Source organism: Opisthocomus hoazin, chromosome 1, assembly GCF_030867145.1.
Source record: "Opisthocomus hoazin isolate bOpiHoa1 chromosome 1, bOpiHoa1.hap1, whole genome shotgun sequence".
Classification (NCBI taxonomy): Eukaryota; Metazoa; Chordata; class Aves; order Opisthocomiformes; family Opisthocomidae; genus Opisthocomus; species Opisthocomus hoazin.
Window position 1 is genome coordinate 14,113,910 of NC_134414.1, and position 23,776 is coordinate 14,137,685.

General features: G+C 40.8%; 1 protein-coding gene and 1 long non-coding RNA gene across 12 annotated transcripts in view; one reads left to right on the forward strand and one right to left on the reverse strand.

The window, feature by feature from the left end:
• FAT3 (FAT atypical cadherin 3) overlaps positions 1–23,776 on the forward strand; it is a 439,942-nt gene that overhangs the window by 322,415 nt on the left and 93,751 nt on the right. For 6 of the 8 annotated variants that reach the window (XM_075417267.1, XM_075417266.1, XM_075417271.1 and 3 more), the window contains exons 5-8: positions 4,985–5,299; positions 7,262–7,472; positions 7,909–7,977; positions 17,997–18,136. In XM_075417267.1, the coding sequence (XP_075273382.1) occupies positions 4,985–5,299; positions 7,262–7,472; positions 7,909–7,977; positions 17,997–18,136 (735 nt within the window). The remainder of the gene's footprint in view (positions 1–4,984; positions 5,300–7,261; positions 7,473–7,908; positions 7,978–17,996; positions 18,137–23,776) is intronic. The other 2 variants (XM_075417270.1, XM_009932567.2) reach the window with 1 other exon arrangement.
• The window catches only part of LOC142361004 (uncharacterized), a 28,178-nt gene continuing 16,382 nt past the window's right edge, over positions 11,981–23,776 (reverse strand). For all 4 annotated transcript variants that reach the window (XR_012763553.1, XR_012763556.1, XR_012763557.1 and 1 more), the window contains one exon: positions 11,981–13,110. This is a non-coding gene — a long non-coding RNA (uncharacterized LOC142361004). The remainder of the gene's footprint in view (positions 13,111–23,776) is intronic.

A 23,776-nucleotide genomic window follows, 5' to 3' on the forward strand; every position in this document is an offset into this window, starting at 1 on the left:
TCATTCTTCTCAAGACTTGATAATTCACATTAAACACCTGCTGATTGTCTTGTTATAGTTGTTGAAGTAAGATCCCTGCTAGCTACTCTCTCCAGCTGAGTTAATAATTGTCTTGGAAGTCGTGAGCTTTTGTTAATGAGACTCAATATTGTGCTTTTAGTTCAGGAGGGTGGTCCTCACAGTTACATTTGTATTCTGAAAAAATTCAAGAGCTATTTCTTCTTCAGTGAAGTCTCACAGTCCAATTCATAGGAGGTAGTGACTGTCTCTAGGCAAAATCATTTTTGTCACCAGCGTTGAGGTCTGCTCTACTTTCAAAGTACATGTCTGCTCCATGACTTCTCCATGGTCATAAAAAGAGGAAACTTTCATATCTAACATTCGAGATGTTGTGTGTTAACAGTTCGTGTTGACCTTGGTTTTCACTGAGAAGGTCCATTGCTATGAAAATCTCTTTGTAGTTGGTCTGTGGACTTGAACATAAACCTGAATATGAGAGAGTATCTCTCAGTCCTCTAGGAAAGGTAGTGTTAGTGTCTGGTAGACCAAACCTGCTGAATTAGATCTTGCAGAAGGAATGGAAATTGCCTTTCTTGGCTTTTGAAAGTTATGTTATTATACCAAATTTGTCATACTCTTCAAAAGGAGATATATTTGTGTGTTTTTCTCCAAAAATACATGTCTGATATAAGTAGAGGGATTTTCAGAAGGTATCGTCCTGGTCCATCCTGCTGAAGGAAGCATTGTAAGGGATGTGTGAATGTTGTTACTTTAGCAAAGAAATTTCCGGGGAACCAATACCTATATGTGTATTGGCTGACATGGTTCAGTAAAGTCACAAACATTAAAGCCAATGGGTAAAGGCAGATTCCTGACAGAAAGGGCTCATTTTATGAAGAACACTGTAGTGGAACTGTCTGTAGGTTGTGGAAAAACAGCAGTGGTGCTTAGGATTTCACCATGAAAGTGGTATGTGAAGTTCATGTTATTCTCGCTATGTAATTCCATCAGACTCCATTAAATATGTCATCACTTTCCTTTTAAGACATCCCACCCTTGGTGAATGGACCAACCATTTGTATGGTTGGTCAGAGAGTCAGAACTCAGCTGCTTTTGTGGCCGTATCCCAGCTCTGGGAGTTCGTGTCTTCTATTTAGGCTGTGTGGACACGGCATTAGCAGCAATATCTCACCAGGAGGATGGGAGAGAGGAGCTGACAGGCCCACCTCAGGTTGCGCCTGGGCAAGAAGCAGCATGCCTGCATCCATGGTGTCAGGATGCCAGACTTGGCACATAGACTGGAGAAGGTGTTCAACATTTAGGAAAGTACATGCTGACCAAGCAGCCATTCCTCATCTCCTCTGGGAAATCTTTCATTCTGGTCATCACCATTTCCCCATCTTGATTACTGTGAGATTCACCTCTTGTTCGGTTTCTGATGACACATCTTTACAAGTACATAGTCTGTCATTCCTCTGTATCCCCTTTCTTCTCTGTGGTTTTTTTTCCCCTACCATGCCATTTGCAGATTTCTAAATAGAAAAACCTCACTGGCCCTGAATTTCAGCTTCTCTACTGGCAAGCTCTCCTGTGCCTTGCACGTCTGCCTTTCACATTTCCAGAGATACCAGCTGTGAATTAGCTTTGGTGTCTTTGTCCTACAAACATCCCGGCCTCCTTCCCCTCCCTGGTTACTTTTCACTGTGATTTCCAACCGTTTAAGGATTTTGCTGAGAACTGTGGTAATGTTTGAAAAAATTGGTTTTGTTAGAGGGGCCCCTAAGTGCTGCTCTGATATGGTGTCCTGATGGAAATGGTATTTGCAGAGCAGTGTGCTGAACGACCTCTCCGGTCTTCCTCATTTTTGTCTGGGAACAATTATGAACTGGCAGCAATTTGTTATTTTGTTTTAATGTGTTGTTACGGGGTGTTTTTGTAGGGGTGGAGGAAATTTCTGCAGCTCCTTTACCCTGTTTGTAGCTGGAACCTGAAAAGCCCAGACTGGGGTCAGGCTGATGGAGCAGAAAAGAGGGGTCGGGGCGGCGCAGATTTACAGTTATGGAAATAATCACATTCCTGGTGGAGGGCGGCTCAATTAATTAATTTGCATTCCTGCAAAGAGAGAGCTTTAACTCACACTTCAACTCCCATGTCTGGCACTCAGAGCTTTTCGAGTGGAGCTGAAGCCTGTCATTTTGAAAAGTTTTGAGTGTCACCCGGAGAAAAAGGCTTAGTGGGTGCATAACATTTTCCTCTCCAGGGTCGTAAAGTTTTAGACAGGATAGAATTGACTAACTTCAGGCCTTCTGTGTTAATTTCTGTTACTTAGCTGACATTTTGTGTTACAGCCATTACTATTTTCAATTAGCTGTCAGCAAATATTTTCAGTGCAGCTTTTCTGTTGTCGAGTGGATTTGCCACAAGTTTGGGCTTCCAAAAACAAACAAGTGCATGCATGTATTTCCTGCCACAGCACCACGTGAGTCCGGATTTCAGCAGTAACCTAACAAACTGTGACACTATGCTGGTAAAACAGGAGGATGGCTTCAATTTTTGAGCAGTCTCTTGACTTAAGAAGGTTTTTCGTCATAGTCACTTGACTGTTTATACCACTGTGGTTTTGAGAGATTTTATGATTATTTTTGTTCATAAACTTTTTCCCCCAACACCCCCGCCGCCTTTCTTTGTTGATCATGGCTAGAAGCTCGTAGGAAATGTCTTCTTTTTTCAGAGATTTTATTATTATTTGTATTTGTAAACTTTCACCCCTACTTTCTTTTTTTAGATCACTGCTAAAAGCTTGAGGGAAATGTCTTTATTTTTTTAAGGGTAGGTCATGTTCTGTTCAGAAAACAAGAGTTTCCTGACTCTTGCTAGTATTTTCTATGCATTAAGAACATTAACCCCTAAAAAAGCATTTTGTTGGTATTTTTGAACAGGATTTAAATAAGTGTGTCTCTGTTTCTGTGCACTGCAGCCTGTACTGCCTGACATCATTGATTATTTTACCCGTGGAGTCAGCAGAAATCCTGAAAAAGATTGTTCTTTGTTAACCTGTGCTCTTGCTGAGAGCTTGGCCAGTTATACTGGAGCAGAACAGAAATAGAGGGGATCAACCTCTAAGTGGGACAAAAGTTACTTATTGCTGAAAGTCTGTAAGGAGAATTGGCAGAATTGGCTTACTGTTTGCTGCACGAGCTCTGAAGTTGTCCTGGCGCGGTGGAGTGGAGAGGCTGCGGTCCCCAGGAGTGTCACTCTCACTGGGTGGAAAGGCAGATTTGCAGCCATGTGTGCAGCCGTTCAGTGTTATAAATGCTATTTTGGGAAGTGTAGCAAGTGGGAACTGGTGGCTGAGTACACTGGTAATGAGCTGCCCCTTGCCAGTGACAGACAGATGGCACGGTGGTGGCCTTGTGGGATGGGATGGTCCCCATCCGGCTCTCCGCAGACAGCCATCCCCATCACGAAGTGGTGATCCCAACAAGTGCTAACAGCCAACCCTGGTGACAGTGGTAGGGAAGAGAGGTCTGAGACTGATACGTGTCGTTGGGAGGATAGGCTCTACTCTCCAAATGAGTTATGGACCGACTGAGGGGGGATTTTACATTACCACTATGTATTGCCATGCCATTTATTTGTCTGTAAATAAGCGGTTTCAGTCCTTAAGGCTGTCAGTCTGCTCCCTTCCACTGCATCAGTTTCTAAAAGTATAGTTAAATACAGGAAATGGGAAAGGTCTTTTACCTTGCTCCTAGAAAATGCTGTGAGTTTTCTGCTGATCTCAGTACTAACGTGGGGTTACCCTAAGTTTAGATTTCTTGTTACAAGGAGGGGACAGTGGCAAGGGACATTATTTGCAGAAAATTTTGCTTTGCCTAAGTATTGGACATCAGGACTGTATGGTTTGTAAGGGGACACAGAAACTTTTAAGGAAAAAGAAAGTATTGAGGCGTTAACCAGGAAAGCGATCGATGTGCAGTGATCAGTACGAGCAGGAAAGGGTCTGCAATATCTTGGCTCACTATCATCAGAAATTGCCCCTGTGGGAACTGGCATGTTAGCATATGTAGCTGAAAGTGAAATTTGAACTTCCTTCATGCAAACAGAAATAACTTTCTGCTTTATTTCTTCCTCTTTCAAAAATGCAATTGAAGTATTGAGGGAGAAGTTTGAAACATACTGATCGCATTTTAAAGGTATATTATTAAATCTCTTGAGTGCTTGTTGATCTTGGATCATTTTGTTTTCACAGTGTTCCAGACTGAAAATTAAGAGAAATTCTGATTAAGTTGCAGCTAAATTACTAATGAACTTTTGTCTCAAAGATTTTATTTCTTATGTGTTTCTGGCAGCACAGTGCACTCTGCAAAATGCAGCAGAAATTTTTTGCTACCTGCCTCTCTCTCTACCCCTTATAATCATACAAAGTAGTTTTGGAATTAATGAGCTGTCACATCTCAGGTATTGAATGAAAAGAACTGACAGAAATCCTTTTGTTGTTTAAGAAATTCTAAATAATTAATGGAAAAAAAGTGACACAGATTATTTTAGGATTTAAGAAGAAATGCATTTTTCAAATTCATTATGTGACTGAAGAAACTTTAAAATGTGTTTGCAAAAAAGCAGGAATTCTGCTTAATGGGTTAATTCCAGTTCTTTATTCTGAGATAAACTTGCAGAATTTGAGATAAAACGATTTTATGCTTTGAGAAATAGGTTCCTTGTCTGCAGGTTCCCTGTTCCAGGTTCACCTCGAAAGAAAAAAATCGTGCTGATTCCTGTATTTGCTATTGCGGGTATATTTGAGTTAGTCACTGAACATGTTCAAAATGAGCATGTTCTTCATGAGCATATCTTGTACAGAAGACTTTGTAAACTGCAGGTTGAGTTTGGGGAGGGAGGGGTGATTCTGATTTACTATGCCAGTATAGGAAGCTCCACTTTACCTATTCAGAATAATGCCTCTGCTGCTGTTGTTTTTCAGGTAACGGTCTCAGATGGGGGCACATCTCCCAAGCAGTCCTCTGTCTGGGTGGTAGTCCAGGTTCTGGATGAGAATGATAACAAACCTCAGTTTCCGGAGAAGGTCTACCAGATCAAGCTGCCAGAGAGGGACCGCAAGAAAAGAGGGGAGCCGATCTACAGAGCTTTTGCTTTTGACAAAGATGAAGGCCCTAATGCAGAAATCTCGTATAGCATTGTGGATGGAAATGATGATGGGAAATTTTTTATTGATCCCAAAACAGGGATGGTTTCTTCCAGAAAGCAGTTCACGGCGGGGAGTTATGACATCTTAACAGTAAGTGCTCTTCCATCGACTTACAAACCCATGATTTGACTGACTTTTTTTAAAAAAACAGGCGCTTCTATGTAAAGTGATGTGTGCCTGTGTTTAACACGTGACCTATATGTAAAATCTGAATGTATTGAGAAATCTAGTATTCTCATGTTCATCACCACTGAAAAATGGAGTCTGAGCAAGCGTTAATGCTGTTGCACATACTGAACTATTCTTTGACTGTTCAGTCAACTTGCAAGCTGTTGGTGTAAGTTGTTCCTTTAAACACACAGAAATAAAGACCAAGGGCTTGTATGCTCACAAAGTCGTATCGCATCGAACAGAGCAGATACAGCTGCAAATGGTTATTCACCTTTTGTGTGGACACAACTGCTTGCCCTCATGGAAAGGTCATTACACTGGCCAAATTTGGTGCCTTCAGGGAGGAGGAGTACTGTGTACCCTATGTTGTAGTACCCTTCTCACTACATTAAAGAGTATAAGTATGGCAGCAATTTCAGTTAAAAGAAATCTTAGTCAAAATGCCTCTGCCAGAACTCAAACCATATAGACAAGGTCAAAGAAGAAAAGACTATGAGATGGTGGTGTTGATATGAAGCAGTATAAGGCTTGAATGTGCACTCCTCATCTACAGCAATAAGCCAACAAGTTGTAGTTAAGGAGTTGACCAAAAATGTAGTAGATGATAGAAAAGCGTCTGGCCCATAGTAAAGGAAGCAATGTCACTTACACTAATGGGTCTCTGTTGGGATACCTTCATAGGGGTGGAGACAATGACAGGAAAATGAATAAATATCAAAATACTGAGAAATCCCTGGTCATGAGAGTACTGCACCGTTTGGGTGAGTGAGTGCCTTTCCCTGTGCAGAACTGGAAGTCACGTCTGGGATCTGGCCCCTGTTATAATGCAACAGCTGAAGGTTTCCTACCTTGAAACAGCTCATTGCAGCCCCAGCCTCTTGGCACTAGGGGCCTGCCTGCCTGAAACGGAGCAGGGTGGTGAGTGTTAGCACCAAACCCACTTAACACATTTCCAGAGAAAGAAATAGGGTGTGGTATTTCAGGAAAAAAATTCCGATTTTTAACAGACATAGTAACACCATCTTTACACCGGTGGACCTTTATAGCCAGAAATATTTTCTTTAGCTTTGAAAGAAAAAACTTTTTATTTACATTGATGTTATTCGCCAAAGCACCCGTTTTGTAACCCACATTCTCCCTTTTCTTAAGCCCAATGTTTGTTCCTGCTCATCTGGTCTTTGCTGTGCTAAAACCATAAAGCACGCCAGGCAAATAGCAAGTCTGTCCATCCCTCTAGAGGACATCATAATAAACAGAATTACCACCAACCTGGGCAACTCTTAACGAACACAACAGAGACGAGAAAGCAAGGAAAATAAATATGGCAAAATTTTAAATGGCATTTGTTTCAGAGGATGAGAGAAATCATCTGAAACTTACTAAACTCAATTAAAAATCCTGAAGAAGGCAATATAAGGAATACCAGTCTTACCTGCGTTACCGATGCCATTTAAAAGCAATGAAACATGGTCTGGGTGAGCGTGTGTGGCAAGTATGCGACATCTCGCAGGGTCACTGTAAAGCTCCCCGCTTTGCTGCATGATGGAACAGGTAGAAGATAAGTTCAAAGAGGGAGGGTGGTTCTGGAGAGGAGGATCTCTGTGGGGAGTGCTTGAATTGCATCCCCAGGAGGCCTCGCATCAGCATTTCTAAAACAGAACTTTTTAGTTTTAAATCAGTCTTTTCAGTAAAAAGTCAAAGTGTAATGGAAAAAAATGAGAATCGATAAAGAAGTGCTTATCTCCCTCTTTTTTTTGTGGGATTTTATATAGAGGATTACAAAGGCCACTTTCCAAGCTGTCATCACCCTGTGATAGAATTAGGTCTGAACTGCCAAGCTGGGATGCTCAGTCTGAGTCCTGTGTTCCTTGTACCTGCCAGATAAAAGCAGTGGACAATGGCCGGCCCCAAAAATCTGCGACTGCACGCCTCCATATTGAGTGGATAAAAAAGCCTGCGCCCTCGCCCGTGCCCCTGACTTTTGATGAACCCTTTTACAACTTCACCGTCATGGAGAGCGATAAAGTGACAGAAATCGTTGGGGTGGTCTCTGTGCAGCCAGCCAACATTCCTCTCTGGTTTGACATTGTTGGTAAGTCAGGAGCCGGGGTTGTGAGGACAACGCGTCAGGAGCAAAGCGTTATGGATGTGTGGTTATGAGAGCAAGAAAACTAACCATGAACTGTTCCCCCCCAAATTAAACCCACTTTCGTAATGCTGAAATGAAAATGCTATTTTACTATAGCGATAATAATAACAATAATAATAATATTATTCCTGCTTTTGTTATGACTCCTTAGCTAAGCTGACAAAAAAGCGCTGTATGGCTGAATTGTTTTTTTTCATACTATGTTATTTACTGCAATCTTAATGTTGTCTGTCATTTAAATTCTATTGTCATACTTTGCTAATCTCATTTCTAAATGTATTTATGGTACTTAGACTTGCTGTCCCTCATTTCTCTCTTTCTTCACCTTTTTTTCTGCATTCTGTTCTTTTTTTTCTGCTTCCGACTGCCCTGCTTCAAGGTGGCAAGCATGCTCGAGAGATGTTCTATATTCTACAGACAGCTTGTGGGCAGAACTGTTCAACAGAAGGTACCCTTAGTGCAAACACATTTGCTAAAATACAACTATCCAGGCTGACTTTTATTTTTGCAAGTTCTTTGAGACAATTTATATTACATCTTTCATAAGTGCCTGTGACAGGATGCGATGCAACACATGGATGTGCTGCGTTTCTTTCTATGACAGCTTTTACCATATTTGTGTCCAGTTATTATCATTTTATTCACGGATTTTCCACAGTTTATCAGAAATAATTAATTCAAACTTTTCACAGTCCAGTGCCATCCATTTAACTGTGAAACAGAATGGGATGCATCAACATATGGGTTACAAATGGAGCCACCAAAAGTTTGTCTTGAATGCAAGCTGAAAAAGAGAAATGTGTTTTGATGTGAGATTTCAACCACGAAATTGCCTTACATAAAATTGGTTATAAAAATAGGGAGGGAGAAATATCCTTAGCGAAAGGAGGAGAAGCCATAGAAGTAATGTTATTAAAATCGCAGGGAAATATAACTAAGGATGTAGCTGCCAAAAAGACGGGGAGTAGAGGGTCTCACTTGGTTGCAATGGAGAAACAGGAATCAGTGTTCCTAAGAAGTGCTTTCCTGCTTCTGAATCAGTTCTATTATTTAAAGTAACTCATTTAACATCTCCAAAATGAGACTTTCCCCAGCAGCACAACAACCCTGCAAAGTTACTGTGCTGCTTAATATTTGCAGATACTTGTACGTAATGTTGGTGTATCTTTGGATGTAAAACAATGTGTCTGCACAAAGTGGTGTTATTTAAATGAAGGGCTATAAAGCAAATACTATGTGAAAGATTAGAGAAACAAAAAGCCTTTGCCACACAGACTTAGTGGAAAGGTTGCATCAGCAGTCTTTATTTACAGGGATTCAGCCTGACTCTCATTTCAGCGTAGCTATTTGTGGGTGGGTTTAGCCAACAGGAAGGACAGGGACCACAAGAGACAGGGTCTGTCGGAGTTGTTTTCATCCACCTTTTATTGCCAGTTTGTGCAAATGAAAGACAGAAACAGCAACATTTCCTCTTCGGATTTGTAGCATGGTTTCTGATGTGCCAACCACATTGAAATTAAACCCAAAGCTATTATCATGTTCTAGGGTTCCTGCTAGCCCCTGGGGAAGGACAGCATATGTTTCCTATGGTTTTCTTCCCATTCCCTTGGTTGTTTCAGTAAGCTACATGCAATTTATTAGCTAGTGTTTACATTCCCTTTCTCTTTCTCACTGATCCCAACATTCCTCCCAGGAGAGATCCATCTTTATTGATGTTTTTGACACTTTTTTTCCTGTTTGAACCTTTGCTGGACTCCTCTGCCTTTTGCAGCCTTTTGGTCCTTTCCTTGGCAAATTCACAGACTCTTATTAAAATGCTGCCTGTGTTAAGCACCAAGAGAAGCCCCTGCTCTTCCATTGAGTTCTTTTACATTATTAGAGTCACTTGCAATCAAGCAACACCTTATCATAATATTTCATTTTTGCCAACCAAACAGAGATGATAGGAAGAGAATTATGAAATTTAAGCCTTTAATTTGTTATTTAACATGACCTTTATGGCTAAAATTGTTCAAATGGTTTAGAAGATTTTTGCTATTTGAACAACTCTAATGGTTTCCCTATAGGCTGTAGCTCCTGATGCTGCAAGATCACAGAATCACAGAATCACAGAATAGTAGGGGTTGGAAGGGACCTCTGTGGGTCATCTAGTCCAACCCCCCCGCCGAAGCAGGCTCACCTACAGCAGGCTGCACAGGACCTTGTCCAGGCGGGTCTTGAATATCTCCAGAGAAGGAGACTCCACAACCTCCCTGGGCAGCCTGTTCCAGTGCTCCGTCACCCTCAGAGAGAAGAAGTTCCTCCTCATGTTCAGACGGAACTTCCTGTGCCTCAGTTTGTGCCCATTACCCCTTGTCCTGTCACTGGGCACCACTGAAAAGAGCTTGTCCCCATCCTCCTGACACCCACCCTTCAGATATTTGTAGGCATTTATAAGGTACCCTCGCAGCCTTCTCTTTTTCAGGCTGAACAAGCCCAGTTCCCTCAACCTCTCCTCGTAGTGGAGATGCTCCAGTCCCCTCACCATCCTTGTAGCCCTCCGCTGGACTCTCTCCAGTAGCTCTTCATCCTTCTTGAACTGGGGAGCCCAGAACTGGACACAGTACTCCAGATGAGGCCTCACCAGGGCAGTGTAGAGGGGAAGGAGAACCTCCCTTGTCCTGCTGCCGAACTTTAAAAGCACGTCAGAACTTTTTATCAAGGGTGCTTAAATGGCAATAATTTCCATATCTATTAATTTAAATTAATTGTCCATTTAATTCACAATGCTGCATCACTGCAAAGGGTCGTGGAGACAGAGCTTCCCTAGACCTAATGAGAATTCCCTGACCCTGACCATCCAGTTCAGTACTGTTACCCTATGAATGTTGCTATTAAATATTACTGCTGTTATAAATAACAGCAATAGCAACAGCACCCATTTCTGCAATAGGAATATCCAGCAATCCTGGGCATGCAGAAGACCCTGTTGTTCCAGACGCTCTGCACACAAGGTGCAAAGACAAAACCCACCCCTAGAGGTTTAGAGATAGAGCACTGTATATTGAGATTATCTTTGCTGCCTTTAGTCAGTGTCAAAACCACTTTTTCTCCTGGTTCCTCAATATCATCATGTAGAAAAAAATATGATGAAACTTTCCTTTTGGGGAAACTTTCCTTTTCAGCTTTTCTATGTGCTGAAAAGCGCAGTGAAAGACAAGGGCTATTAATAGAAGTTGGCTGTTGTGTATGGAAAGCTGCATGGGACTGCTGATGCAAGAGGTGGTTTCTGTGCCACTGTGAAACCTAGACCTGATTCTGCTCCATCTGGTATTTTCTGATTTTGGACCTCCGTGCACAGTTCACAGCGATGTCAACAAAAGCCCTGAAGGCTTATGTAGAGGCAAGGTTTAATACAGAGTTTGCAGCTTGACCTTTATGTTTATGACCTTTTCGAACTAAACGGGCACCAGAATTCCAGAGGACCTCTTTTTTAATGCATAACATGCACTTTCTCCCAGCTGAAAAAAAGGAGGGAGGGCGGGTGAAGTTTAGCTATATAGTATTCCATCTGCCTAACTTCAGCATCTAATTTGCACCTAAATTATATACACTTCAAATAACTGTTTAAGTTCTTAAGTTAATCAGCTCCAAGAGAGGAAGGTGCCTTAGAGGCAAGGAGATCATCCTTCCCCCATGGACCAGACAGGAGCAGGATGCTTGCCTGTTTTTTTGTTTGTTTAATTGGGAACGGTTGAGATGTCATATCTGGTTTCTGTTTTCAGACTGCATTCAACACCATTGCCAGTTCATGCAGGTCCCACAATGTAAATGACATGAACATAGGTTGTTTCAGTTGTGTTAAATTTATTCAGTCATTTATGAGAAACTAATTTTCTATGGGAACTCCAAAATAACTCAGAGATCTTTGTTTCACCCAGGTAAATTGTGCCCTCTCTGTCTCTTCCTTTGTTAGTGGTGGGAATGGTGTGATGACTACGTTGAGACTGGAGCTAAGCTGCATGGTGCTAGTTTTTGCTTAAGTAGCATGTTGCACAGCATCTCTCTGGTTCTCCAAATAGGCCTTCCTCTATCTTTCCTTCTTCCCCCAGTCTATGCCTTTATAAGAGCAGCCGAACTTTAAAAGCACGTCAGAACTTTTTATCAAGGGTGCTTAAATGGCAATAATTTCCATATCTATTAATTTAAATTAATTGTCCATTTAATTCACAGTGCTGCAAATTTTCATTAATGTCAAAAACATGTAGCTCCCTAGCCTTCTTTGAATTATCTTCTCGGAGAACTATCTAAAATACCTTTCTGATTTCTTTTCTGCTTTTTATGCCCTTACCTTCAGCTTCTTCGCAGCAAACCCAAGGCTTTGTCTCTCCTTACAATAGTTTTATCTGAAAATTCAGAGTCTGCATTATGTTCTTCTTCTTAGCATGGTATAGTACATAAAAGAACAAATATTTGCATGTTATACTACTAATATTTATTATGCAATTAATAACAAAAGTCTGTAGTAGAATTTGTATTTCTTGAGGCAGTTACAGAGTTAATTTCTTCTTTTTTGAAAACAGAAAAATTGGAATTCTTTTGTTGAAAATCCTGGGGACACATTAGACTCACTTTTGAGTTTCAGGGTGAATTCATTTTCTGCATTTTGCCCTGATTCTCTGCTCTGAGCAATGTGAGAATTGTAACAATTCACCCAATTTACTATCACTGTCCTTGGTGGTGTTAGTTTACTTTGGGACAAGACAAGTAAGACTTTGCTCTGCCCTGAGAAAATGCGTTTTACAGGACTATTCTCTAAATTAGATCATCTCCAGTATTTCTTTTCTCCAGTCGTCCATCATGGCAGGGTAGGCCAAATGAGACTTTTGTGAGGATCTCAGTGTATCCTGGCTTTGTGAAGTCTGAACATGGAGCATGTGTGCTCTTTGCTCTCTGCCAGTGAAGGAAGACTCTTGCCAAGTTGTAGCTGTATGTGATTTGGGGATGTCCTCCAGAGTTCAGTGTGATCCATCTTTGCATCTAAGACTGAAAAGTCTGATTCTCCACAGTCATAAGATATTTCTGAGATGCGTATTCAGTCCCACTCTTCTGCATCACTCCACTGGAAAAAAGGGAGAAAGGTCCTCACATGGGACTCATTTGCTTACAAGTCCTCTGGATTTGCTGACGTGTTTTCTTCTCAGAGAAGAAAATCACAGAATCACAGAATAGTAGGGGTTGGAAGGGACCTCTGTGGGTCATCTAGTCCAACCCCCCTGCCGAAGCAGGGTCACCTACAGTAGGCTGCACAGGATCTTGTCCAGGCGGGTCTTGAATATCTCCAGAGAAGGAGACTCCACAACCTCCCTGGGCAGCCTGTTCCAGTGCTCCGTCACCCTCAGAGGGAAGAAGTTCCTCCTCATGTTCAGACGGAACTTCCTGTGCCTCAGTTTGTGCCCATTTCCCCTTGTCCTGTCACTGGGCACCACTGAAAAGAGCTTGGTTTCTCACAGCAGCATAATCCCATCTTAACCCAGCAGCTGACAGGAACATAGGGAGGCTCAGCATCTTCCCAAAAAATAAACCCCATCTAGGAAAAGCACTACAAAAAAAAAAAAAATTCATTGCTTGCAGCAAATGCAATAGTCAAAATATAAGCAGAATATACTTGAAAATAAAACAAACAAACAAACAAACAAAAATACCAAAAAACAGCCCTGAAATTCAAAAGGGACAGAGATACAGAGCCCACATGCTGTGGGAATGAACGATCTGCACTGTATCTTGCCTTAGGCAAGTTCTCCAGCTGAGCTCTAGAAACCCCTTTTAACAGTTCAGGGCATATTACTTGGCGTGCCCATTGCACCAAATGAATGGTAAGCTTTACAACAGAATATCTTCTCCTGTTAGTTATGGAAGGTTCAGTGTTTTTTTTTGTTTTTAAACTAACTTTTTTATTAAAAGGAAAATTAATTCTTTCCAAAGCATACAGGACTTTTATCAGAAGAAAAATATGTTCATAATGATGATGAAGCCAAGAAACAAGTGAAGAACGAAGGTAACACTACAACTTCAGCCAGGAAATGTAACCAAGGCTGCTCTATACAAAGAACACAACCGATAGTCTCTTGGCTCAGAGGTGTCTTGGTTCAATTTACTCAGATCTCCTTCTTGACCACACTATACCATCTGTTAATCTGAACATTAGGATTGTGCTTGAAAGGTCTCAGGAAGCTGTAGTGAGGGCCAACTAGTAAGATCTTTTGTACCTGGGGCTGTTTCTACCGCTGCCCTGAGTTTGATAACAGCTGGAATTGGCTAGAGTTATATTGGAAAATCCTACATAAACCATCCATAACATGCTTTCAGATAACATAAAAAAAATTCTAGCTGTAGAAATATAATGCTTCCAGGGCCTGTGCAAAAGCATTAAGATCAACCTCAAGAAACTAAGAGTGGAAATCATCTCATCTAACTTTAGGTGTCCAAAGTGTAGACGTAATTGCCTGTGCTAGGTGTCTTTGGGAATCTTAACGGTCAGTCAGAGAGAAAAAGCACTTTCTGGATGAATTTATAGCATCCCAACATGATAAGTCTTCTCATCCAAAGATGGCATCACAAGTGGATGTGGACTTCGAAATCCCACTCTAAGTGCTTCAGTTTAAGCAGAGAATTTTAAGAGAAGTCTTTAATCTGTATTGAAGATGTATCAGCATTACATCTTAGCCTGCAATGGTATTACAAACAATGGCTAATCCACATCTCTCTGAGGTCATTCAGTGTTAAAATGCTTTCTCAGGGCAACCTGTCTAGCCAACTTGCAAGTTCAATCAACTTGCCTTCTTTATCGTTGATTTTCCCAAAGTGCCCCAGGAACTCACAATGAATTATCTTCATTTGAAATATTTCTTTCCTAATGCAATTGCAAGCACATTAGCAAAGACAGCTTCTACATATCTTGTATCTGAAAGCAGGTTTTAGTAGACAACAAAAAGGAAAGCATGTGCCATATGTTGGAAAATGGAATAAGTAATGAAAATTCACATTAATAATACTGAGCAGCTGAACAAAATGTCATCATCCTTAGCCCCCTTTCATCCTGAGATTGTGATCAAAGAAAATGTTAAATGGCCGATAGTAGCATTGGTGAAACTGATACTGCGGGAGCTTACAGCTCTGCAGATGAGCTTGCTTTGAAAGGGTTGATAGTTACCCAGCAGCATGCTTTTGAAAATGGGCCTCAAGTACCCTGACAATGTGTGAAGCTGCCACCTCCTCGGCTGCCACCTCCTACAGGCTCAGTCCTCTGACCCCACCAAGAGCACCTTTGGAAGGAAGTGGTTTTACATGGGATTCCCAGAATAGTTCAGCTGCAGGAGTTTTTAAGAGAAGAGTCCTGTTTGTTTTTACACAAGAATGTTGTCTCTCTCCCCGTGCCTCTCCAACACCCGTCTTTCAAAGATAATTGTGTTGGGTGCTTCATAGTAGGCCTTGCATAGACTTAACGTGTCTATAAGAGTCTTAAAGTTTAGCATTTATACCTAATTCATTAATTATTCTTCAGTGCTTAAGTACATCTTCAGAAGCATTCATCATATGAGGACCTGTTGTGAGGGTATACGAAGGCTGAGGAGCAGTACAAAGCTTTTCCAGACTGCCTCTAGTACTCCAGGACCCAATATCTCAGGCAACATTTCCAGAAGTTCAGCCATCTGAGGGGTTCTTCGTTGTCAGCACCTGACCTGGTCTGTTAAAATGTACCAGACTGGATCAAGAATAAATCAGGATATCACTCCAAAAGATATTATAATCACAAACCTCACAGCAGGATGTTCTCTGATCCATCTCTGGCTCAGTTTTGATGCAGTTTCTGCCTTGTTTAATAGAAGATGAATCAATGTAAAATAAAGTGCATTGCCTGGTTAGTTACAGATGTGGGCTACATTGGGGTGGCTAACAACCAAGATTTATTTGTTTGTCACTAGACCATTTTGGAAGATGAGAATAATATATTAAAAACTCATATGATGGAATCAGCTCTTATTTTAGGGGAAGAAAATACTTCACAATGAAAATTGCTTGAAGAAGTCAGTGTATTTGCAATACACTACACAGTGCCCTGCAAACCCAGCTCTAAGCCGACAGAGGAAGGGCATTTAAAACATTTGTTGCTAATCTTTCCATGTTAGTTCTTGAAAGTTTTAAAGGCAGGATTTCTTTGGAAGTGAATGCCGGTTGATAGCATATAATTTTTGATTGCTCGTTAAGATGGTTATTAAACATCTTGAAGTATAGACTTTCATTTTGTTTTCATGGTTATCAGTGTGAAACATTCTCTTTGTAAAGTGCCTACTGTCCCAAGGCTAACTTCATTTCAGCAGAGATTTGCTTGCAAGAATCTCAAACTCTTTTCTTCAAAGGAGGCTTTTTTTCAGAGTTGTTTTTCACGGTACGATTTTTCTCAAGTAAATCAATTTAAAACATTAATTGGGAAATGGCATCTTTTTCTTCCATACTAACTTTTTTTTTAAAAAGACAAGCACTGAATATATGATCAATGTCCAAATACCTTGCTATTGCTTAAATGTCAAGGACAATTATGCTTTTTTTTTTTTCCTAGTGTCATATAGTGTCAAATATATATATATATATGAATTGAGAAAAATATGCAATTTGGGCATGCAGAAGGAGGTTAGGGAATAAACGATGTTTCTATCCACCATAAATCACAGCAGATCCAATGTCATCATTTTGCTGGAAAACCACAACTGCATCTGTTTAGGCTTAGAGCTATATGTATATATATGTATGTATATTCAGCATAGGGACATGTCCGATGGCACATCTGAAACGACTACGTTTGGATCATCGCAGTGGGCAGTTCTTCAATTCTGCTTTTCCTTTGCGCAGGTCACCTGTGCTCTTATTTCTCTTCCCCTTTATTCTCCCCATCACTGAATGGCCTCCAGGGCAGGTATGGACAGACCAGTGCTTCTTCCAGCTTACACTTTCTTTGCAATAGCCTGTGCAAGAATTAGAGAGAAGTGGGGGTTTCTTCACATTAAGGAATTCAGGGACTGCAGTTTCACTGTGATTCCTCCTAATCTTCAACTTCTTGGAATGCCAAAACCTTTTTCCTCTCACTAAATGCATGACTGTTTCTGAGAATAACACCACTGGGTGGTCAGCAAACCATGCAGACACAAGACTTGATGGTAGAGCAAAGAAGAATGTCCTCTTCGCTTCTTTGTCCCGAGCTCTGAAATGAGAGCCATTTTGTGATAACAGCCCAACCATTCAAATGCATATCTCTCTATATATATTGCGTTGGAGCTATGTCAATGGAATGGATGTTCTTCTACCTGTGGATCTAATCTCAAGAGGTCTGAGGAGCTCTTACACAAGTTTTATAACCAATGGCATTTGAAAGCCTTTTCTGCTTTGTAGAACTGGGTTGTTGGAGATGGTAGCAAGTGGCATTGCATTGCTGTGTCCTGTATATAGTTTAAGAGTTCGTTTGTCAACAGTGTTATGTTCTACCTCTCCCTGTCCCCAGCCTCCAAAAATTTCAGGCTCAACTCATGATAAATTCCTCTTTATAGATGAGTCAGTAAGAACCAGCTTAGCAGCAGGGAGTGTGTGCTTTACTTTTGAACATAATGTGTGATTCTAGTTTATAAGCTGTAGCTGTGGCTGAGAAGTCCTGTAACACTTTAATCTCAAATTATTTATGGCTTTCTCTTACTTTTTAATAGATTTTTTTTTCTTTTTCCCTTTTTTTTCTTTCACCTGAGACTCAGGAGGGTTTTTCCACTGCTGCATCATTCAGTGTGTGATAGGATAAGGGGATATTAGTTTCAGAACAGTGCTTTGTGAGGTTTTTTCTAATGGAAAGGAATTTATGATGTGTATCCTGTCAGATCTATTTGAATAATTCCTAAAAGACAAGTAGAATTTGACCTTTGCTGCCAGTAATTATCATTGTCCTTGAAATTAACATAACAAATCTCTATTTGCATTTTTAAAATTGATTATAATTGTAATTTTTAAAGACCCAATTGACGGTCTTTGCACTCACGAGCATCAGTGAGAATTTCTGAAAATAAAATTTGTAGAATAACACCCTCTTAAAATGATTTTTATACAAAAAGATAATTGTGCTTGTTCATTATCCAAACTACAAGGGCACACGTCTTATGGGCTTATAGCCATTTGATTCTTTTTATAGACTCAGTTATGGTTCACTTAAATATACTGCTAGATTTTTTTCTTGCAGTGCATTTTAATGATATCTGCTTTCCAATATACAAACTGTACTTTGAAATATAAATGAATTATGAACAAAGAAGTATCAGTAGATGTACTGCATATGCAAAGGCAAGCCGTTAAAATGGATGCCAGTAAACAGATATGCCCACTTCTAGGAACATTTTCAATGGAAATTTTCCAGAGATGGCTAATTTAATTGTATTTTTGTGCAACAATTAGGAGGCAATTACGATAGTTCTTTCGACGCGGAGAAGGGAGTGGGCACTATTGTCATTGCAAAGCCCTTGGATGCAGAGCAGAGGTCAATATATAATATGACTGTGGAGGTCACCGATGGAACAAACATTGCCACGACTCAGGTAGAATATCACATTCCTTTCTTGGCAAGTTTTTCATTTGTTAGTGGAATGTATATGCTATAAAAATTAATAATTTTTCCATTCAAATAAAACCTCACCCTTTGAGACCACTGTTAACTAATGGAGGGGATATTTTTCAAAGCTTTTCAATCTAGTTGTAAAGAATTGGCTGGTGAAGCTTTCAAAGCATTATTTCTCCTTTTGTTCTCTTCGTGCTCACGCAAAAGTAATTCACCTTTCTCCAGCTGAGGGAGTCCCTATCACAGGCGGTGAAGCTTAGATTTTGACAAATGTATCACCCCACAATGGTCCAAAATACAATAATGCTTCTGTGGTGTTGAGGAATATTGCTGTTGATTATATTAAATGGAGTTTATACCTCTCATCCTCCCAATACCCAAATGTAGGACACAGGATCGATTGTGTCAAGATTGAACAACCAAGAAATTGTTCAGAAGCAAACTTTAAATTCAAAGGATCTCTCCATTAGTGTCACTGTCTGCCATTACGTTATCTTCTGGGGAACAGCCCCAGTGAACCCTTTAAAACCAGATTTGCTTGTCAGGGTCAGTGCCTTTCAGCAATTAAGAAGTCAGGTCAGATAAATGTGAAGGGCTGGGATAATGCTGTCTCTGACACATCCTCGTTGGAGAGACCCTGACGCAGAGCCTGGGTATCTGTTCAATGGGAACCACTCTGGATCTGGGACATGGTCAGGGTCATGGCACAGGTACAGGGACTCTCTGGTCCAGGTCGCACCAGGGAGACTCCAAAGAACAAAATCCTTCAATATGAGGTGGAATTGTAGGGTATGGATTAGCTGGGACCTGACCTCCTACATCTAAGTTACTGTTCAGGTGTAAACTAGGCCTATAGCCTCACTATTATTTGACACATAGGGAAGAATACATACTAGTAGAGGACATCTGTGTGCAGCCTCAAATCCCAGATGAAGTGGTTTATAGAAGAAATGAAAAAAATAGGTTTGTGATGTTATTTGCTTCTTTATAATGCAGAAGGAAGGCCTGAACATTTTTTATATTTACATGTATGCGTGCACACACAGATGCTTCTGTTTCACCTTGACGTTTTGCTCAAATGGCTCAGATGTAAATCTATTCACTTAGTCACAACACCTTTCCTAGATACTGTTAAATCTCTGAGTGCTTTCCCACTCTGAATTCCTGTTTATAACCAGCCCTAAAATATCTAAGTATCTCTATCTGATAATTTCTTCTGATAATCCACTCTTCATAAGAAAACTTTAGTTGATAGTAAATTAGGTGGTAGGAAATCTGCTATTTTCCCTGTTAGTTTCAGTAATTAATTGCATCTCTGCTAAAAACATCCCTTGTTTATAACTTGATTGTATCTGGCCTGTATTCCCTGTTATGCCTTTCTCTGCTCAATTAAAGAGCTCTTTAAAAACCTGTATTTTCTCCCCAGGAAGGCACTTACTCAGAATAGTCAAATTACCTCCCCGTCTTCTGGTAGACAAGCGAAGGAGAAAATGACTGACCTCTTTATTTTCCCTTTCCATAAGGCATTTCCTTCAGCCCTTGAGCAGTTTTTTGTTTTGCTTTGGTTTTTAATCCTGGCAACACTCAGTCCACGTTTCAGAAATGTGGTGTTGAATCCCTAACACGATTTTTTTTTTCTTGTAAACATTTCAGCCAAACAAATATTAAAAAACACAGGAAATTTCAAACTCGCTGGATACAAGTAATTTCTCTTCTCATGGTTATTATGTTTATTGGTTTTGCTGCTTATGATTTAATAAATTGACCCCTATTACAGTCTTCAAAACCTATTTTGATGCAAACCCTACATTTTTAATTAAAACATATGGTAAAACCATATTTCAGTAAAGCTGTTGCGTTCTAAAAGAAGCCTGAGCATTCTTTCGAACAGTGATGTGACCTATTTAAAAATGTAAGATAGTCATTTAAGATTGCAACAGTATAGCGATAGATAATCATCGGCCCTTCTTTCCTGCTCCTCCTTCTCTCCACATGGATACTGTTTAAGCATTTAATTGTGGCCCAGACAACATCTGAGAACATGTTTCTTTTGGTCTTTGCAACAGAAATTTCAAAAGCGATCATTATTTCAAAGCTGCCAGAATTATGGCCTGCCTAATTATCTCTCCCTTTTACAAAAATTTCATACTGTATTTTGACCGTACTTTAGAGCCTTTGGTGACCTTGCTCATCTTTATTTCCTTTCAGAACAGTAACAAATAATGAGACTGATAGGTTAAGTGAAATATGTCACAGAAAGAGTCAAAAAAGCATCTGCTGATGGCCCTCAGTGGCCTCTGAGTTTTGGTAAGATGACACTGTGAGTATTTTGTCTCCTGTGCATAGTAGCACCTGCATTTTTAACTATAGCTGCAAGAGGATACCGTAGAAGAGGAAGCAAAGGGTGAAGCAAATGTATAAATTCATCCACTTGTATAGCAAACAATATAAAGCCCCCCCAAAGTGTGATGGTTTATTCTGAAACAGCTGATCATTGCCATGCCAAATGGAACAATCTTGTTTTTTATTCCACCCAACCTGTTTCCCTTTATCTCTTCCTGGCCTTTTGTCTATGACACAGTTGGAGGTGGTAAAATGCAGCATAAAAATGCCAAAGATTTTTGCTTCGGGAACTTGATCCCTGGCACGGACTTGCAGAATTTTCTTCAGCAATGTCGCTGCACGCCTTGAACTCCGATAAACTGTTGACTCCTGCATGCCTTACTGCACACATGGCCACTGCTGCACCGTGAGAGGAAGGAGATCATTTTGATTTAGAAGTTACATCTGTTGTATTAATGGTTAGCTGTTGTGAAAAGACGTGAGAAGAAATATTAAAAAAAGATTAAAAATCACAAACTTCCTTTGTAACTGGAAGCCTGTTTGGTTTGGGCATGATCAGGATTGCGAAAAGGAATGCAGTCTCTGATGTGAGCAGCAAAGTGCCAGGACCTGCTGCGTGGCTGCCGCTCACCCTGCTGCCGTGCAGCTGAGCCCCAGTCATCCCAGCAGCGCAGCCCGGCTGGCGAGGGGTGGAGGGGGCAAAGACAAGGAAATGTTGAGTCTCTTCAGTTGTGTATTTGGAGTGTGGGTATAAAGCTTCTGCCACGTTGATTAACTTCTAGGAAGGCTAAGTCTCCTGACTTAGCCAGGGAGAGCTTTTGGTTTTTTTCCCTTAGCTTAATTCATCATTGCTCAAGGCCACAAGGTAATTTATTAAAGGCTGAAGGCGACCGTTGGCTCTAAATCCCCGCAGAATGCGGTTCCTGCAGCTACCAGGCAAACTGTTGGCCTTGGCTAAGGAACAGGGCGCTGGAGAGAGCCGGGACAGCATCTCCGTGCAGGGACCCTGCTCCTGGCTGCCACCGCCGCCTCCCATTGGGCTGGGAAAGGGGCTTTTGCCCTCGTGCGAGCAGCCAGAGGAACGTCCCAGCAAGGAATCAGTGTAACGGTATCTAAATGCCCACTCCTGCCACAGTTTTGACTGACTGTAGCATTAGAGGTTCTCTTGGTCATGAGTCAGGCTTGTCCCAAAGCCTTTGGTTTTTTTAATGAATGACTCGATGACTCGATGAACGACATCCAGGCACAACACAGGAATAGCATTTGTTTATTTCTTTGTAGTACGTACTGTTTAGTCTTGCTAGAATACCCACAGAAGTACACTTCAGTGGGTAATAATCATCTAAGTGATGATAATTTTTCACTTTTAGTGAGAATGTTGTACGAGTGGATATTTTTTTTTTTTTTTTAAGAACAGCCTCCTGGAGTCATGGTATTATATAAAAAAGACAGTTTTACTTCCTGCTTGCTTTCTTGCCTTTTCCTTCTTTCTCATCATCTTAGCTGCTATAAAAACCAGATGTTTTGAAGCATAAAGGCTCATGCTTCCAAGCTAGGAGGCAAGAAGTGCCTCAGTTTCACTTTTTGCAAAACCATCTCACTATTTCCGAGTGGACACTCGGAGAGGAACATGCAGTTCCCCCTGACAAGTTTTTCTAGATCAGTACATGGTTGCTTGTAATACCTTCAGCTGGAGCCAAGCAGGCTGGAAGAGCAGACGGGAGAAGTTACTGTTCATTGCCCCTTTCTGTCTCTCCTTGCAGAAGGTTGTGGAATTTTATTTATTCTGCAGCTCAGAATTGACCTTTAGCTGCGAGTTTTGGGATACCAAACTTGGTCTCGCCTTTCAGAGACGACCTTTTTCTCAATAGGATTGTTTGTTAACAAAGAGGAGCTGATCAGTCACCCAGAGTGAGGGTGGTTCTTTTAACTGAACTGTGAAAAGCTCTTCTTAGAGGACCATGGCCAAAATGACCAGAAGACATTAGAGCCCACCAGAACACGTTCTGGGCTGTGGATTCTTTTAGGATGGGTAAGAAGACATGGTGTTTCATTTTTTCACTTTTGCTCAGTTGAATGTTTCCTCCAAAGTAGAACCAACCAATCCCTGATTTTTTTCTGTCTCATCTAGTGATATCAGCACTGCCTTGCCTGTGAAACAAAGACTTTTTCCTCCATTTTAACACAACACAAGGTGCACAATAAAATGTAAATAACAGGCCCCTGAGGTCGGTAGGGAAACTGTTTGCATTTTTATGTTAGGGTTGGGGCTTGGGAGAGAGAAAAACTTGTCAGGAAGTAGCAAAATAAAGCTGTGTGGTAACACTAGTGAAAGCAATATTAAATCAAAATAGGTTTCAAAACCTGTACAAAAGCGTAACCTGAGTTTAAGCAATTCAAGCACTTAATAGGTTGTACTACAACACCGTGCCCAGACCAAGCAATTAGCCAAGCAGATTCTTCCAGCTTCAAATGTCTCTAAAGCACCGCCTGGCATTTATCCAGTTTTCACTCCAAATACGTTTGTGCCTAAACCAAAGGTATTTGTGATGGGCAACATTAAAAACAGCTTTGCAGAGACTTCCTGCATTAGGTTTTGTCCTGCTTTGATTTGATTGTATTTCTCTAGGCCTTTCACTTACCATTTTGAATACAAAGTCTTTGCTAATGCTCTGAGTGTTACTTTGCCTAATTTGTAAGCTTGAAGGCCCGTGAATCCTTTATTTGAAACCTACTTTAACTGTGGGAAATAGGAAGTGAGCAGGGAGAAGCAAATCTTTTATAGTGAGGTGCTTGTCCGGACTGTAAATTAGACTCCGCACAATGGAAGCAGAAGGAGGCAAGCCTGCCTTTCTGGAGCCCGCGACACGCTGGATAAGATATGAGCTTTCAAGGATAACTGGGCAGAGCCTGCTTTGCTGCATGTTTGCTTTATGAGCGTGGAAAAAAGACTTGCAGCTAATGTTTGTCTATGAAAAGTGGCTTAGTCAGTAACCTTGCACAGTCCTCGGCAAAGAGGAATCCCTGCTTAGCAGCAAACAAATAGTAAACATTTCCATTTGTCACCTTTCAGAGATGTGCCGGGAAACTTTTAAAGCCTGTCTTTGATTTCACACAATGGGTATTGTCACAGCTTAACACACCGGGCACCTACACAGTAATGAAGGATATTTATGCAACATGGCTCATTCTTGCCATATCTTCTGTTTGGAAGTAAATATGAAGACAGTATTTCATTACACATACACTGTGAGTCTCTGAGCCACTTCAGTAGGAT